At 43.1% G+C, this 16073-nt stretch overlaps 1 protein-coding gene across 1 annotated transcript in view; it reads right to left on the bottom strand.

Moving 5' to 3' along the window:
• Positions 1–16073, bottom strand: part of MTHFD1L (methylenetetrahydrofolate dehydrogenase (NADP+ dependent) 1 like) — a 70123-nt gene that overhangs the window by 19976 nt on the left and 34074 nt on the right. Inside the window, exons 11-15 of the mRNA XM_034669296.1 lie at positions 9210–9346; positions 7690–7736; positions 3363–3470; positions 2419–2493; positions 1055–1157 (exon numbers count right to left, since the gene is read on the bottom strand). Coding sequence (XP_034525187.1) covers positions 1055–1157; positions 2419–2493; positions 3363–3470; positions 7690–7736; positions 9210–9346 — 470 coding nt within the window. The remainder of the gene's footprint in view (positions 1–1054; positions 1158–2418; positions 2494–3362; positions 3471–7689; positions 7737–9209; positions 9347–16073) is intronic.

Below are 16073 nucleotides of genomic sequence, written 5' to 3'. Positions count from 1 at the left end.
AGCTGGTAGGATCTAAAATCTAGGGACCTCAATGAAACTTTTTTTTTTTTTTGAGTTTCCAAAATGATGTTACTCTCCTTCAGACTGGGAGACACACACTCAGAAGACTACATCCTGCAGCTAGTCCCACGATAGCATCTACTGGGTCTCTTGGGTGGTGCTGTCGAGTTTGCAAAGCACTCTCCGGCCGCAGTGGAACCACGCAAGGCAGACGCTGGTAATTATCCCATTTTACAGATGAGAAAACAGAGTAAGTTGTTTGCTAAAGCCGCACAGCTCATACGTGGTAGAGCCAAGACTCAACCTCTAGTCTTCTCTCCGCCTCCCGGTTTGTGGGAAAACACGAAGTTCTTAATGAAACAGTTAAGTGGATTCTCAGAAGGGAAGCTTCGAGACGGGGTGGACCTGGGCTGTGTCCGGGGGAGTCCAGGTGAGGAGACGGGGTGAGGACGGTGGGAGGACAGGCAGAAGTACGAGGTTAGGCCCAGCTGTCCAGGCCAAGCTCTGTGGCGGCCCCAGTACCCCACGCAGGATTTTCTCACACACGATGGGGGCTTCTGAGCAAAGAAGTAACAGAGTAACATCTCTGCATTATGAACCTACTGAACTGGGAGACGGAAGTGCCCACAAGAACACCTATTAAAAGTTACCTGCAATCACTCAGGCAGCTGATAAACAAGTTCTAGAAGTGGGTAGAAACGGGGAAAGCGAGTGGGCAGGTCTGAGACGAACATACAGAAGGGCCAGGGATCCAGACCACCTCCTAACCCTTCCGAGAGACTCTGAGCATCACCACACGCTACTGCCCACGGAGGAGAAAACTAAGTGACCTTCCTTGGACATGTGTCGGGGAGGCGAATGGGACAGAGGCCAGGCCGAGCAGCTGCGTCAAGAATGGCAGTGACTTTTCCTCCTGAATAGGAGGCGAGGCTGAGGGATTCTGGATCGCAGGCTGGGGGGGACAAGGGGAAGAAATGAAACCGGGTGCTTGGGAGGGTGATTTAAAACTGCGGCTGGAACAAATGTCACCCCCAATCCCGCAACCAGCACCTACCTCTCTGCCACGTGATGGTGGACGGGTCGATGTTGAGACGGGCAAATTTACCGATTTCCTCTTCCGTCAGTGCGTTTGGGTCCGTCTTATTTATTCCCAGTTTCTAACGATGAAGAGGGGAAAAAAAAGTGATCAATTTTAGCAAGGAAGAGAAAGCAAGATACAACCCATATTATCCCTCTTATTTCCTCCTTGACTAGAAAGTCTTTTTGAAACTACACTGAACTAAAAACAAAGAAAAAAAACAAAACTAAACTGAACTTTGAGTAAATTGTAGGTTATGCCAATTCATAAACAAATGCCCAAATAGCCCTGAAATGCAGGACACAGATATTTGTAATATACCCTAAAATGACACAAAAACAAGGCATGGTTGCTAACACACAGAGAACACAACTTGCTGCTGTCTGGGCCCGAGACTCTCGGGACTGTGCTACGTGGCCACACGTGCTCTACTCAGAAGGGCCATCAACTGCTGTCTACATAACTGATGTTCCAATTCATTAGCTCTTCTTTCAAGTACAAATACCAAGAACTCAAGTCAAGCTGACGCCTATTTTTCTTAAAACAAGTTATTTCTAATTCACTGTGAAAAAAAAAAAGGCATTACGACTCTCAATGCATCTATTTCTGTAAAGGAAACTTAACCCTAAGAAAGTTCATAATGAAGTATAAGAAAATAATTGAAAATACGAATGCCAACCGAGATTGTCCGTGTGGTGGCTGCTGAGGTTAGTATAGTGTACAGTACGCTCAACAGACCAAAACTGGTTCAGGAAGAAGCAGGGAGGCGGGCTTTTAAGATCAATTATGACCCACCAGTGGCTGTCACTTACGCCCTTCAAGTCAGGTTTTAAGTCTCTGGAAAAAGCAAGGGGAATCAATGTGATAAGCAGGACAGCAGCAAATAGAATGAGGAAACGATAATACGGGTGAGAATTAAGATTGTTTCTACCAGTACAACCGTAGCATCTTCCTGCAATAAAATCTGATACAGATACATTTGCAGAGGCTAGATCTTATTTCCTAGCAATCAAAGAAAATTCATGAAAGAGAAGGACTCTCGGAAATTCGATTGTCAGTTGTCTAGGGTACTCTAGATGTGCAAAGCGGTCCTCTTGGTCTATAGTGGAAGGAACTGAGACCTCAAAGGGGAACTATTCTGGCACCTGCTCTTCCGTGCAGCTAGGTCTGAGGCCTCGGGATCTCTTCTCTCTTACATGGTTCTGTCTCTAGAGTTTAACTCCCCAAAGAGTGTCTGAAAACCCAAATCAAATCAAGCTCAAAATTGCTGGCTTTGATCATTTTTCTGACTTGTTTCTAGGATTATTTTCTTGTTGAAGAGCCACAAACTGCAAACTTACTTTCAGCCGAGCAAGCTGAATGCTTGAAAACTCTCGAACACCATTCACTGAAGGAACGAGTCGATTATATAGCGCCTAAAAACACAAAACAAAAATAAAACCCCACAAAAGCGTAAGAGCCAACTATGAACTTGGATAATTCACAGGATATGACAAAGTATTACATTTATGACCAAATTGTTTAGATTAGAGGCCCTATTAAAATTCTTGGCTAACATAAACAATGTAGCCTTAAGTTCTCTCGTTTTAATAAATCTGACTAGCTCTGAAATAAGGCACATTGCAAAGACTCCATAAATATAAATATTTCTTTATCTACATAGCCTCACAACCATCAAATTAATATTTAACTATATTTGGCTTCCAAAACTCACAAGGGATTACTTTCATTGGAGGAAGTCAAGACCCTTGTAAATATGCCAGAAAGTCCCATTTTTATCCATGTCCTATGTCTGTGAGGAATTAGCACCTGGTACTCTATCTTCATCAGGTGTGTGTTTACATCAGCTACATGCACCTGAAGCCCAACAAGGGGGTATAATCTCTTTCACAGCACATCTAGAATGGCTACATGTAACATTACAGTCTTAAAAAGATACCTTTCCAATCCTCTTAGGACAGACCAGAGATTGCACCTTTGGACAGAATGAAGAGAACTGGTCTACCAGCTGCCTTTAAAACTGAAGTCCTGTCTCAAAGAATATTTGCCTTAAAATGTATAACTAACCTAATTCCCCCAACAACATGGCAGTGGTCACAAACTCATTTGAGAATCTGACTGAAGTATTGATCTTCTCCCCAAGAAATAAGGACCTACAGAGTTCACAAAATACTTAATACAATTCAGACAGTTTACAGAGTCCAAAGTTTTCACATGAACTCCTTAAGAATCCAGAAATCCCAGGATAAGATGACCAAAAGGGCCAACAAGGAAACCTTCTCACCTTATCAGTTTGAGTGTTCTCATGCAAAATTCTTGTGTCAATCGCGGCGGCCAGCAGATTATTGGCAGCAGTGATGGCATGGATGTCCCCAGTCAAGTGAAGGTTAAACTATAAATGACAGGAAAACATCTTTCTACTGGTCTCAGACAAGCACGGCAGCATTCCAGGACTTTCTGAATAAATAAACTATTGCACTAATTACACATACCCTTTTAACGAGCTAAGTCCACAAAACAGCCTAAATCAAAAAATCAAAGTCAGAGTTTTCCACTTGACAACAAAGAACTCTTAAGGGGACTGTTTCACCACAAATTCTTTCATCTTTCATTTTTGGGTTAAGGGGGAGACATTCTGATGGCCTTAATGATCGGTCTCCTTGTTTTCATGCATTGTTTTTATGATTTAGAAAATAGTGTCATATCAAATATACTTGAAAATGAGGCAGGGAATAAGATAAACAGTAACAATAGAATAATATAAAATATGACAGAAAGTCTGAGAAGTAAAGGAAGTATCACCCTCAAAACTCTATTCTGTCTTGGGGCGCCTGGGAGGCACAGCGGTTAAGCGTCTGCCTTCGGCTCAGGGCGTGATCCCAGCGTTATGGGATCGAGCCCCACATCAGGCTCCTCCACTAGGAGCCTGCTTCTTCCTCTCCCACTCCCCCTGCTTGTGTTCCCTCTCTCGCTGGCTATCTCTATCTCTGTCAAATAAATAAATAAAATCTTTAAAAAAACAAACAAACAAACAAAAAAACTCTATTCTGTCTTATGAGCATGCATGTTTATTATTTGTAGACTCAGCATATATTTGGTAACTTATCATTTAAGGAACTTATTACTATGTCTTTTAATGTAATAATCTTGTTTACATGTAGTTACAGTTCATAGGGTCTCTATAATGGAGTAGCTGTACCAAAAGTTTTCAGTCTCCTATGTCCAGGTATTTAAATTGCTACCGAATTTTCACTTTTGCAAAGAAGGCTACAATTACAAAGAATACATGCAAATAATTTTTTTAATGAGTTGCTAATAAGCTATATATTTCCAGCAGTATGCTTACTGGATTAAAAGATCTTGATAATACCATCAAAACTGCTTTCTGAAAGAACTGAAGTACCACCCCCAAAACACTAGCTGATCAGTTAAAACTTCATTTTATAACATAAAATATATGATCAGTAGAAAATATGAAAAATTACATATGCATATTTTATAAAATTTGTAATTTTTAATATCAAGATCATAACACCGTAACAGCTTACACCTTGGCTTTTTTTTTTTTTTTTCAAGTAGGCTCCAAACCTAGTGTGGAGCCCAAGACAGGGCTTGAACTCATAACCATGAGATCAGGACCTGAGCTGAAATCAAGAGTCAGGCACTCAACAGACTGAGCCACCCGGGTGCCCCTACACCTTAGCTTTTATACTTAATGTTAATATTACTAGCATTTTTACATCATTGAATAGTCTTCAAAATATAGTTAATGTGATATCCTATTAGTAGACATTTAAGACTGTCTCCCCAATTTTTTTTAATGCTACAAGCTGTGTGAAAATAGTTTTATAATTAAATCACATAGACAGTTTTTGCTTAGGAAAAATTAAACATGGATTTATTTGGGCCACAAGGTATGATAGTGTTTTTAAGGCACTTGATACATATTTTTAATTGCTCTCCAGGAAAGTTTTACCAACATATGCTTCCCAGAAGTGTATTTCAATCTCTCGCTGCTAACATTTAGCATTATTATTATTTAAAAAAAATCCAACTCTGTCAATTTGGTAAGTCAAATAACTGCTAGTACTTTTAATGTAAATTAATTTGATTATTAGTAAAAATAAACAATCATCAGTTAATAGTTCTTTTTTGATGATGTTTCTATTGAATCCTTCCCCCATGTTACAACAACTGGCTTGTTTTTCTTTCCTGCTGCTTATTTGATATCCACTGGGGTGTCTGCTGGCCCCAAACAGGCCTCTCTTCTTCTGACCACAACATCTTTGCCCCACAGCTCTAGCCACATGGCCATCACCACCCCCCATCCTCCCTTTCTGATCCTTTTTTTTTAAAGTAGGCTCCACACCCAGTGGAGCCCAATGTGGGCCTTGAACTCATGACCCTGAGATCAAGACCTGAGCCAAGATCAAGAGATGGACACTTAACCACCCAAGCACCCCTCCCCCCATCATCCATTTCAATAAATGACTGTGGATTTGCTCAGCCCACTATCCTGGATGTCCTCCCCCTTTCTCATGCCCCGTATCTAATTCTGCAAACCCAGCAAATATGTCTTACACCACCATCATCCTTTCTGCATCCTCACTGTCACCACCCTGGGCCACACTACCATCTTTTTCCTAGGCCTCCTTACTAGACTCCTCTCTGAACTCCTGGTAGTTCTTATAAAACTCAGTTTACACCATATTATTACTTTGTCAAGATCCATTCAAAGGCAGACCATGATATTCAAATAATATCCAGGCTTTTGGCCGTGAACCTCATAGCCTGAAAGAGGTGGCCCCCACCTGTTTCTGTACCTCACTCCCTCCACCCCCGCTGGCCCACAGACACACACGCTGGTGGCCTCTCATTCCCTGAAGAGACCAAACCCCTTCCTGCCCCAGTACTGTCCCCCGAGCAGGTCCCACTGCCTGGGATTCTGCACAACCCTGGCTCCTTCTCACCCTTCAAGTCTTAGTATTTTCACTTTCAATTCCTCAACCCAGCTGGAATTTATTCAAACATTTTCCCATGATTGTTTATTAAGGTTATCTCAGTACACATTGTCTATTCATATTCAGTCAACAAACATGGTCTGAGTGTCGGGCATTGTGCTCCGAGCTGGGGATAGAAAGATGAAGAAGATACGGCAGGTCTTCGAATTCAAGGAACAAACTGCCTGATTGTTTCTGGCTTACTTAATGGTCATAAGGTACTTACAGCTATCATATGCCTTAAGTTTCCCCAAGTCCGAGCCATGCAGCTGATGCCGCATGACAGCAGAACACCAATGCCCTTTGAATATCTGCGCAGAAGTTCCGGAGCCATTCCCCTGGGCATGTTCCTTGTACTCCATATCCCCACCCTGACCTCCTGGCTCTGGTTCATCCTGGCTTGTGAATATTACTCACCCCTGTTCAGATGGGAGGCTCGGGGCTATCTTTTCAGCAATGCCTGGCAGTATTCTTTCTCACCCCAACCCCAATACTTGACAAGTGCCCAGATTTTCCCTGTAGCTTCCCTGACACTCAGGCCTCCATCGGCAAACCCCTTTCCTACTCATTCAACGAAACCAACAAACACTCCCTAGTGAGCCTCTACTGTGTGCTGGGCACTGTGCTGAGTGCTGGGTCTATGGCCTCTGACTCACCACAGTCTACCGAACCAGATGAGAGAAACAGAATATGAGGGGATCGGGGGTGGAACAAAACCCAGAGAAGGGCAGGCTGGGGCAGGGAGGGCAGAACAGGAAGGGAAGACTGCTCCAGGCTTGGCATCAAGAGACGACAGGGCAGGAATCCGCAGGGAGTCTGACAAGGTGGGGGAGACGGAGGGTGGCCCGTGGGGACCTGAGACAGGGAGGCTGGAGGGATGGCTGGAACAGCACATGAGGACCTGTCATGCTATACTGCACAGACCATGATGGAGTGACCACCGAAATACACCGAACAGGAAAGCAACCGGCTCAGACTTGGGTATTGGGAAGATTTCTCAGGACCAGAACCAAGAGGCTGATGCAAAGAGCAGAAATGATGAACCTGGTCAGGTGGTCAGATGCAGGGGACCGGGGGTAGTTATGCGGGGGTGGGAGTTCTTGTGGGAATAAAAATGGACACCTTTGGCCCTTTTTGCCCATTTTTCTTCTCTTTGGAGTCTCACTTTGCCCAAGGGAGGAGTCCAAGTCCTCCTGAACTGGGCAGTATTACTGATGACTGATGGGGAGATAGGTCTCCACTCTCTTATCCAGAAGCCTTGGATCCATGTGGGGTTTGGGAATCAGAATTTTTGGCAATTTAGAAACATAGTGTGATATACCTCTAATTTTTTAATAATACACACGAAGCAGGGTCTAGGTCTGCACCTATTAATCAAATCTGCAGCAAAATATATGAATATTTACACCAAATGGCATAGACATAAATAGCTCAGAACAGTAAATGTCAGGTTTTGCCACAGTAAGTCATGCAAATGTTTTTGGTTTTCAGAGCCTTTAGGATTCTGGGATTGAGGATAAAGAACTCTGGGCCTGGGCTTATGGGGCCCAGAAAAAAGGTTCCAGGAAGGAAAAACAATGACACAGGACATGTGTTCTGCTGAGCTCTTACCTCCTCCATGGGGATGACCTGGGCATATCCGCCACCTGCAGCTCCTCCTAAATGACAGAGCAGGCACCGTTTGAAATCATTCACCAAGTACAGCCACCCAGGATGAACAGGGTCCTAGAGACACAGCTCCCCAAACCCAGCAGGAAAGCATGCACCCCCAAGATGAAACAACAGGTAGTAAAAAATATTAGCGGTCAATCAAAGCAGAACAAAAGGGGGAAAAAGTCCCAACTCTGTCCAACTATGAAATGGAAGGACTTCAGTTTCTTGGTTTAAAAAAAGAAAAGGTAAAAATAATAATAGCAAATGTCATTACAGCAAACATGAGATTATTTTATTCCTTTATTCTTAGATCTATGCAGCTCTGTGTTATCTAAACTGCACGTGCTTGAAGTATCCAAAAACTTTCTTCAAAAAAATCCACCTGGTGAACTCAGACTGACACATTGTAAAATTCAGTCGATTCATTTTAGGTAATAGTATGTGAGGTTTGTTACGCTGATTATCCCTCAAAATAGCGAAGTTACTACACTGAAAATATTTCACTTTCTTAAAACAAGAGTGATACCTTCCGTGTCCCATTGTTTTACAGCGTACCGTGTTTTTATATGCTATCCCATTTGGTCCTCACAACCCAGTAAGCCAGATACTATAAACCATTTTGCGCTTTCACAGATATGGCTCGGAGAGGAGACGACTGGCTAAAGGTCACACAGCGGTAAAAGACACGGCCACAAGTAAGACCACAGCCCTCCCGCTCCGAGTTTAGTGTTCATTCCACTGCATAACGTATGACATTCTATGAGTTATCAGTACTTAATGAGCTAGGGCTTATTAACGTCCGTGGCAGTAACATAAATATCATCCTGCTAAAAACCACTAAGTGCCAAGAACAAATAGCAATTGCGGCAATAAATGCTATTGTAATGTGAGCTGAAGAATGACCTCACGATAAATCAGCAGAGAAGGAGCAGTGAGTGTGAAGGTGCCAGATGTGGGCCCGGCACAGCCAGACAGAAATTTCACCACATCTCTGTTCACAGCCGGTCCGTTTCCAGAGCTCGGCAGGCCTGACGGCAACTTTGATGGGATGAGCCCTCGGGCCCAAATGAAAGGCTCTCTAGCTGTTTGGATGGAAAGCCCTTTCTCTGTGGCAGGGATGATAAAACACCAATGAATGGCAGAATCGCAAAATGGCCTGGCAAAAAAGTCCTGATGAGCTCAAAGTCTTCCACCCAGGGTTGGAGTGGTGAGCACGGGCCCAGCGACTGCTCCAGGGAACCAGGGAAATGGGTTTCCTGGGGGGTTCGGCTGAACCCCCCCCCACCTGCAGCCCCCTCTGTGGGGGGAACCACCTTGGGATGACCACCACGTATGGAGTGTGCGAGGGGCGTACATGTGGGGATGAGATGTACCAGTTTCCCTGACAAATTTTAACTCCCTGTTGATAGTGTTCTTTCACAACTTTTCCCTGTCCTAGATTTTGCTCTGAAAAACGTACCAGTTGTTAAATCAAGTACCTTTAACTCCAAAAGTTGGTCCTTGAGAAGGCTGCCTGAGACAGGCAAAGGAGTTGATGTTCAGGTGTGCAGTCAATGCCTGTACGAGCCCAACTGTCACTGTGCTTTTCCCTTCCCCAAGAGGGGTGGGTGTGATCCTGGTTTGGAGGGGAAAAAAAAAAGAATTTAATAATATTTCCTGAACAATCTATGCAAAATCAACCTCAGGTACCAAAAGCAAGTCAGAGGACATTGGAAGAGAACATGTCACCCCAAAATTCACTTACTATTTCAATTTTCATGGACCTTTATAGTCTACCCACATGACACAGGCCGTGCTTAAAGCCGAGATACAGACACACCTTCAGCAAGAGACCAAAAAAGAAAAGGTATCCAGCAGTGACAACATTCTCAGCTTAAAGAAATGGCACAGAATTATCCATCAAATGGTTTAAATAATTAAGACGATGTCGTTTCTTCTTGATGGGGGATCTGGCATTCATTCTTCGAGGGCCATTTACTGGGGGCACAATGTGGGCGCAAGGCTTTCTCAGTGATCCACGGCCAGATTCTCAGGATTGGAAGGCATCCCGTTGTCCTCATTCATCCATCTCCTCCTAGATACTAGTGTTCAGGGCTTGTCTCTGCCATGTTTCAACACAAACAGTGATGAGGCTCGTTAACTCTAGGGGAGCCCATTCATTTCCAGACAGTTTTTACAGTTAGACAGTTTTCTGTCCTAAAGAAGAGATGTCTGCATTCCTGCAGCTCCTATCTCATGAAGTCAGACATACTAAACTCTATTCCTTCTCATACAACAGCCCCTCAAACATCAGGAAAGAATTAGTCCAACACTACTCAGCAGTAAGGAGAGCACAACCGCTCTGGACGGTGTTGACTACAACGCCCTGCAACACTAAACATCACACAATAGTTACACCATCACAGCATCAAGCAATGGACAGGCGTGTATTACATTCCCAAGTCAGGACCCATAAAACTGTTCCTCAGCATACTCTAACCACCGTCCCAAGATTTAAAAACTGTCATTGTGGCTTACAGCTCGGTCTCAAATGAATTAGATGGTGCCAGTCAGGTCGTCCAGGATGCTCCATCATGACAAAACCGACAGTCAGAATTTTCTGACCTACAAAAAACCTAGTGATGTGACCACAAAGAAATAAGGCCCTTAGATATATCATCCCATCCCCAACTACCTCAGCCCACCATGGCAATACAATCAGTCCTTCACCCAACAAACATTTATTAAGTACTACCAGGCCACTAGATCCTGGGGAGATAGTGATGACCACACTGGACTCCATCACTGCCCCCCCCAGAGCTTACAGCTGATGGGAGATATGGACAGATCCACCAGCAATTCAAACGAAAGTGATAAACACATAGGACAGAAACTTGGCAATGAGACTGTGCCACGAGAGCACATGGCAGGAGGATCTGATAAGATCTGGAGCATTAGGGAAGCCTTCACAGAGAAAGTAACAACTAAGCTGAGAGCTCGCAAATGAATCAACGTTAGCCAGATAAAATTGAGGGTGGGTTTGGGGTAGTTAAAATGTGAGGTTCTGTCTTTACACTTATTGGGTTCTTTTTTATCCTCATTTGATTGATGAGGAAACTGAGGCACGAAAAGGTTCAGTTAACTCACCCAGGGCCACATAATTAGTAAGCAGGTGAGCTGGACATCAAAACCAGGCAAGCCAGCGGACTTCCCCAGGTTACTTCTATGGATAGAAATGGTCACTGCTGCTAACTATTATTTAGCAATTTAAAGCATGGGAACAGTAAAGATCATTCAGTGAGAGTAAACGCTGTATGAAGAGGGATCAGGACAGAACTGTCCAGAACATGTTCTCTTAAGGAATGGTTAGAAGAAAGGAAAGGAAACTCAGAAGGAGCAGAAGAGAGAAATCTTGAGGATGAGGCAGGGGTGTGACAGGGGAGTCTGAAGGGAACCACGGAAGTATGCACAGAATCACATGCCGCAGAGATGCCTGACGCCAGGTGAGGGCCTGGCAGCCATCCCTGCGCAGAGCAACAAGGTCGCTGGTAGGGAGGTGGTGTGCCAACCCAAACACGCTTCGTGAAGTAAACCTCAAAATCCTCAAGCCACACGACCCTTGGTCATCGTGAAGACTCAGTTACAAGAAAGTGTTTACGCGCTGAGTCAACTTTCTCTTTCATCAGTACAACAAGAATAAAAGCAGTTGGTCAGCCACAGGCATCACGATCATATGATAGCCTGAAAAGAAAATGTGGCATCAAAGATAGGGTGGATTAAGTACTGTACTGACCACTTACTGTTTGCAAAGGAATAGGTGGTTTACTTCAGTGTGTCACATGAAGAATTACATTTTCATTCCCAAGGATGTGCTAACATAGCTGCTGGAGACGGCCCAAAGCAGACACACCCAGAGATGACCTCCTCAGAACTTCAGCTAACCATCCAACTCTTAATTAGAAACACAGGACCGCTGAGCTTTCTGCCAACTAATACAATTCAAGAAAATCAAAAAGCAGGAAGTATTTATTGGGAGCAATAAAAGGAGAGCTCCACTAAAAATTTTATTTTACCTCATTCCTACACTTGATATCAGACTTGGGTTTAATTGTCCCACTATCCTTAACTCTGACTCCAAATTATCAAGTTGACTCAGAAAACAACAAGCACCGTGTTAACCTAATTTCTTTTTTCTATAAGAGCTTCGAGTTTATGGAGAGGGAGCTGTGGTTTCTGTTCATTCTCTTTCTCAACATCTCCCCGCAGCTTTATCTGCTCCTCTCTATATCCCAGAGCATTTAATTGTGTACTTATTACATAACTTTTCTGAGGGTATCGTTACGAGCTTCCTGACATGGCTGTCCTGCCTACCAGCCCACAAGTTTGCTGAGGTGAAGGACTACACCCACTCTCACTGCATTTCTGTCACCCGCCCAGGCACACGGGAGCAAAAAACGCTTGACAAAGCAACGCTGTCTTTTCTAAGATGGATAGGTTACTGTCAACTACAGTATCCATGTACTGAAGTACTCTATGACAGTTTAGACACATACTAAGTTTACCATTTACTCCAAGGTCAAAGAGATTGCTTATGCAGATGGTAGTGGTAAAACTGTGTGCACAGTTCTCAAAATCGAGAATCAACAGCAGTATTACGGTCCTGAGCCACGGGTCTACCCATGAGTTCCGAAACTACCCGCTCAGGCAGCACAGGAATATACATCACTCATCCCAGGCATCTCCCTGACTGGGAAGTTTTTAAAAGCTCTTACGCCTGACAACAAACTCTACAGTCCAGCGGCTTGTGTTACCCATCGCACTTGACTGATGTGAGCAGTTCAAAGGCCCCGTCAGCAGTGGTTTCTTCTAAATACCTTTGTTTTATTCTGCAAGTTGTGCAGATAATAGCAAAAACCTCACAGGTATTTAAATAGTCACCCAAGGCAGGGAAACAAAAATCTTAAAGTCAGTAAAGGTTATTTTTACACTTACCAAAGGAATGGTTTGGAATATTAAAAGAAGAAAAAATCAGATGAGCTATTTGGCATTCTATACATGAAAGAAGTAAGGGATAAGGCTTTTAGTTATTTTTTTCATGTGAAATTCAGTCTGTTCACAGACTGGGCTGCTTTTTGCACTGCTCTGCCTGAGCAATTCAGAGAAGTTCTACAAACTTGTGCACAGAAATCGGTGAAGGGCCCGGGGAGCCCGGCCTGCACACACATTCAATGCCCTACAGCTGCACTCTGAGGCGAGTTCTCAAACAAATTCCTTTTCATTAGTGTAACTGGGAAAATATGTAAAACTCAAGAGCCCCTAAGATTCTTTTGGCATACTTCCCTGAACAATTCCCAATACTTTTCATTTTGTCAGGCAAAGCAAATACAGTGATGTATAGGTGTAAATACCACGCGATGTGTAGCTGATGGAATACAGATGATGCTGACGGAATGAAAAATTCTGAAGTCTGAAGAATAGCTTTTAAAACGAATTAATCTGTGCCGCATTTGGGTTATTAGCAGAAGATTTTTTTTAAATCCCATTGTTTTATATTTTAATTCTACTGCTGACACATTTAAATCACATTTATGCCTAAGTTCAAACGTACAACCACAAATATGTTATTTAGGTTTCTTGAAGAATTACTTGAGTTTCTGAATTCTGCTAAAGCACGGGGAAAGACTCATGTTACAGTATTCAGAAATAAAAGCAGGACATAAAATGGTATTTATAGCATGATCTCAGTGTGTAAAAAGGATAGATATAGACAGAAAATCCTGGAAAGAAATATAAAAATTTTTTAACACTTCCGAATCATGAGAGATTTCATTTTCTCCTTCTTGCTTTTCATTATGTTAAATCTTTACACTGTAAGCCAGTATTATCTCCAGAGTATACATTTAAAAAAAATCTTGCCGGAAAAGGAAATAATTCTCCATTTAATGGAGGGGTCCTTTCTATTTCTGAAGAAGCAGGGACAGCGTGTGTAATGGTTTAACGACTGTCACTTTCCATTAACTGACGTGACCAAAAGTAAAACTATGGAGGTGGTTTTTATTGCAAATGAACTTTTCATTTTAGATTATAAATAAAATGTCTGGTGTTTTAAACTGATCTCAAACATCCAGCTATTAAAAAGGCAGCTCACACACTTATAAGATATATCATTTGTTGTTTGTGTGGGTTACACAGTGTGGTATATTTTCTAAAACCCTTCAGGCTTTCCTGCAGATGCAGGTTATGTCTCAAAATCCTACCCTCACAGCTTTTTTTTCCCCAATGCAGTTGAAAGGAACACAATTTAATTTTTGTTCCTTCATAGATCTTTGTTTTATAAGGAACATATATACCACAACTTCAGAAAAAGAACTGTTTTCCTCTTGGGGTTAAATCTGTACTGGAGAATTCAGGTTTCATTTCATTTCTATGGACAATATGACAACCTGGCTTCTTCAGCTCAGATGCACATACAAATGCTGGCAAAGAGACAGGGTGGGGCAAGAAGCAATGTTCTACTGGGCATGGACCGACACACAGCCATAACCTGGGGAAGCCAGGCTAGCCATCACTCTCCAGCATGTGGCTGGAGGCCAGCCCTTGACAGGAGGACTTCAGGTTAGGAATCTGATAATAATACCATCAGAGCTTGTGTTTTGTAAGTATCACTCCTGTGTTCCCAGCTAAGGGCAGGGCCACGTGTAGATTTGTGTTTTTATTCCCAGTATTAACGAGCACCCACAAGAGTGAATCACAGCCACTCCATGTGAAAAACTACTGCCTGATTCTTCCTTGGTATACAGAGAGCGCATCCTCCTGAGTTTTCCTTAAATTTTCCCACCTTAAACAGGGGGAGAAGACCAGCAAATCCACCTACCAAAATCACTTAGAGCCTGGAAAAGGGGAAACAAATTTGTGGATAAAATACTATATTTACTTTTGAAGTTCTGAATGTCCCAGAGTGTATTTCTTAGAATAAACTTGTACCAAGCACATTCCAGAAAAGCAACACTGATTCTGTGTGTGCTCCAAACCCTGGGACCCAGGGGTCCCTCAACCCATTCCCCAAGTCAGCTGGCTCCTTTCACACATCTGGCCCTGGGGGTGCCTATAGGTGAGGCCAACCTTTCCTCTCAGCACGGAGCTTTCTTGCAGCTCCAATTACAGAGACATTAGGGGTGGGGTCCTAGATTGGAAAGGACCCCGGTAGGACTGGGAGTCCAACTGTAGTGAGCCTGGAAGCCTTAGGGAGGTTTAAACCATGGGCAAGGCATGAATTCTTTAAAACCACAGCCACTGAGTGACTCTCAGAGCCCTCGCTGTCTATCCTTCCAAAGGAGGGACAGAGGAGCTGAAGAAAGAGAAGGGAGAAGGGGAGAGAAAAATATATGAAGAAAGTATTTGGCCCCTAAGGAGGTGAAATTATGGATTGTAGTTTTAACTTTCTTTGTAGTTTTAAAACACTGAATTTAAAACCTCTAGGGATTTTTCCCAAGGAGGTCACTGGGCAAGTATACAGGTGAGCACATGCAGGGCTGTTGATTCTAGCACTGCCTATAGTGGCCAAACCTGGGAAGCAATTTAAGTGCCCATCAACGGAGAGTTGGTTAAATAAATTGTGGCACATCCTTATGATATTTTCAAATCGTTTTTTTGGCTGGAATATCCTTGAAGAATTAGCAGCATGCTGAAATGTCAGCCACGGAGCCAGCCGGGGCTTCACGGTGCCAGGAAGATGTGTGAAATGGAACCCACCCTCAGCCTAGGCATTTTTACTGCTCTGTCCCCCAGAATCTAGGATGGGAGCAGTGGAACGATAGGCAGGCATGCAAACTCATCACCCAGCTCTATACGGACCCGCAGAGTGAGCTAGGTACACGACACACTGCTGGATAACCGTGCTGCGTACAGAGCAGCCCGGGGAAGATGGTCTCAAAGGTTAACAGCCCCTTCCTCTGGGTGGTAGGATTTGCCATGGTTTACTTCCTTGTTGACACTTTGCTGCATTTTGGAATAGCTTTATGAGTAGGCGTGACATTATAACCGGATGAAGAAACAAGGCGTTTACATTGCTAATAAAATATGTAAAAATAAAGTCAAGTCCAGTTATAAGAGATGTCTCTGCCTGTTAACAAACAGGTTTTTGTGCCTTAAGCCTTGGCTTATAGATCATCAGTAAGTCACTGCAATGACATTTCAAGACAACAAAGGAATTTATAAGGTCTCCTGATGTTCCCTCAGGTCACACTGAAAAAATATTTTAAATCCCTTGTTTTCGATCATTTTTCAGCCTGTGAACATATTTCTTTTTTTAAAAAGAGGGAAAATAAACACCCCTTTTCACAAAAACTCTGCATTTATCTTCT

Source organism: Ailuropoda melanoleuca, chromosome 10, assembly GCF_002007445.2.
Source record: "Ailuropoda melanoleuca isolate Jingjing chromosome 10, ASM200744v2, whole genome shotgun sequence".
NCBI lineage: Eukaryota > Metazoa > Chordata > Mammalia > Carnivora > Ursidae > Ailuropoda > Ailuropoda melanoleuca.
This window is presented reverse-complemented; position numbering and strand designations above follow the sequence as displayed.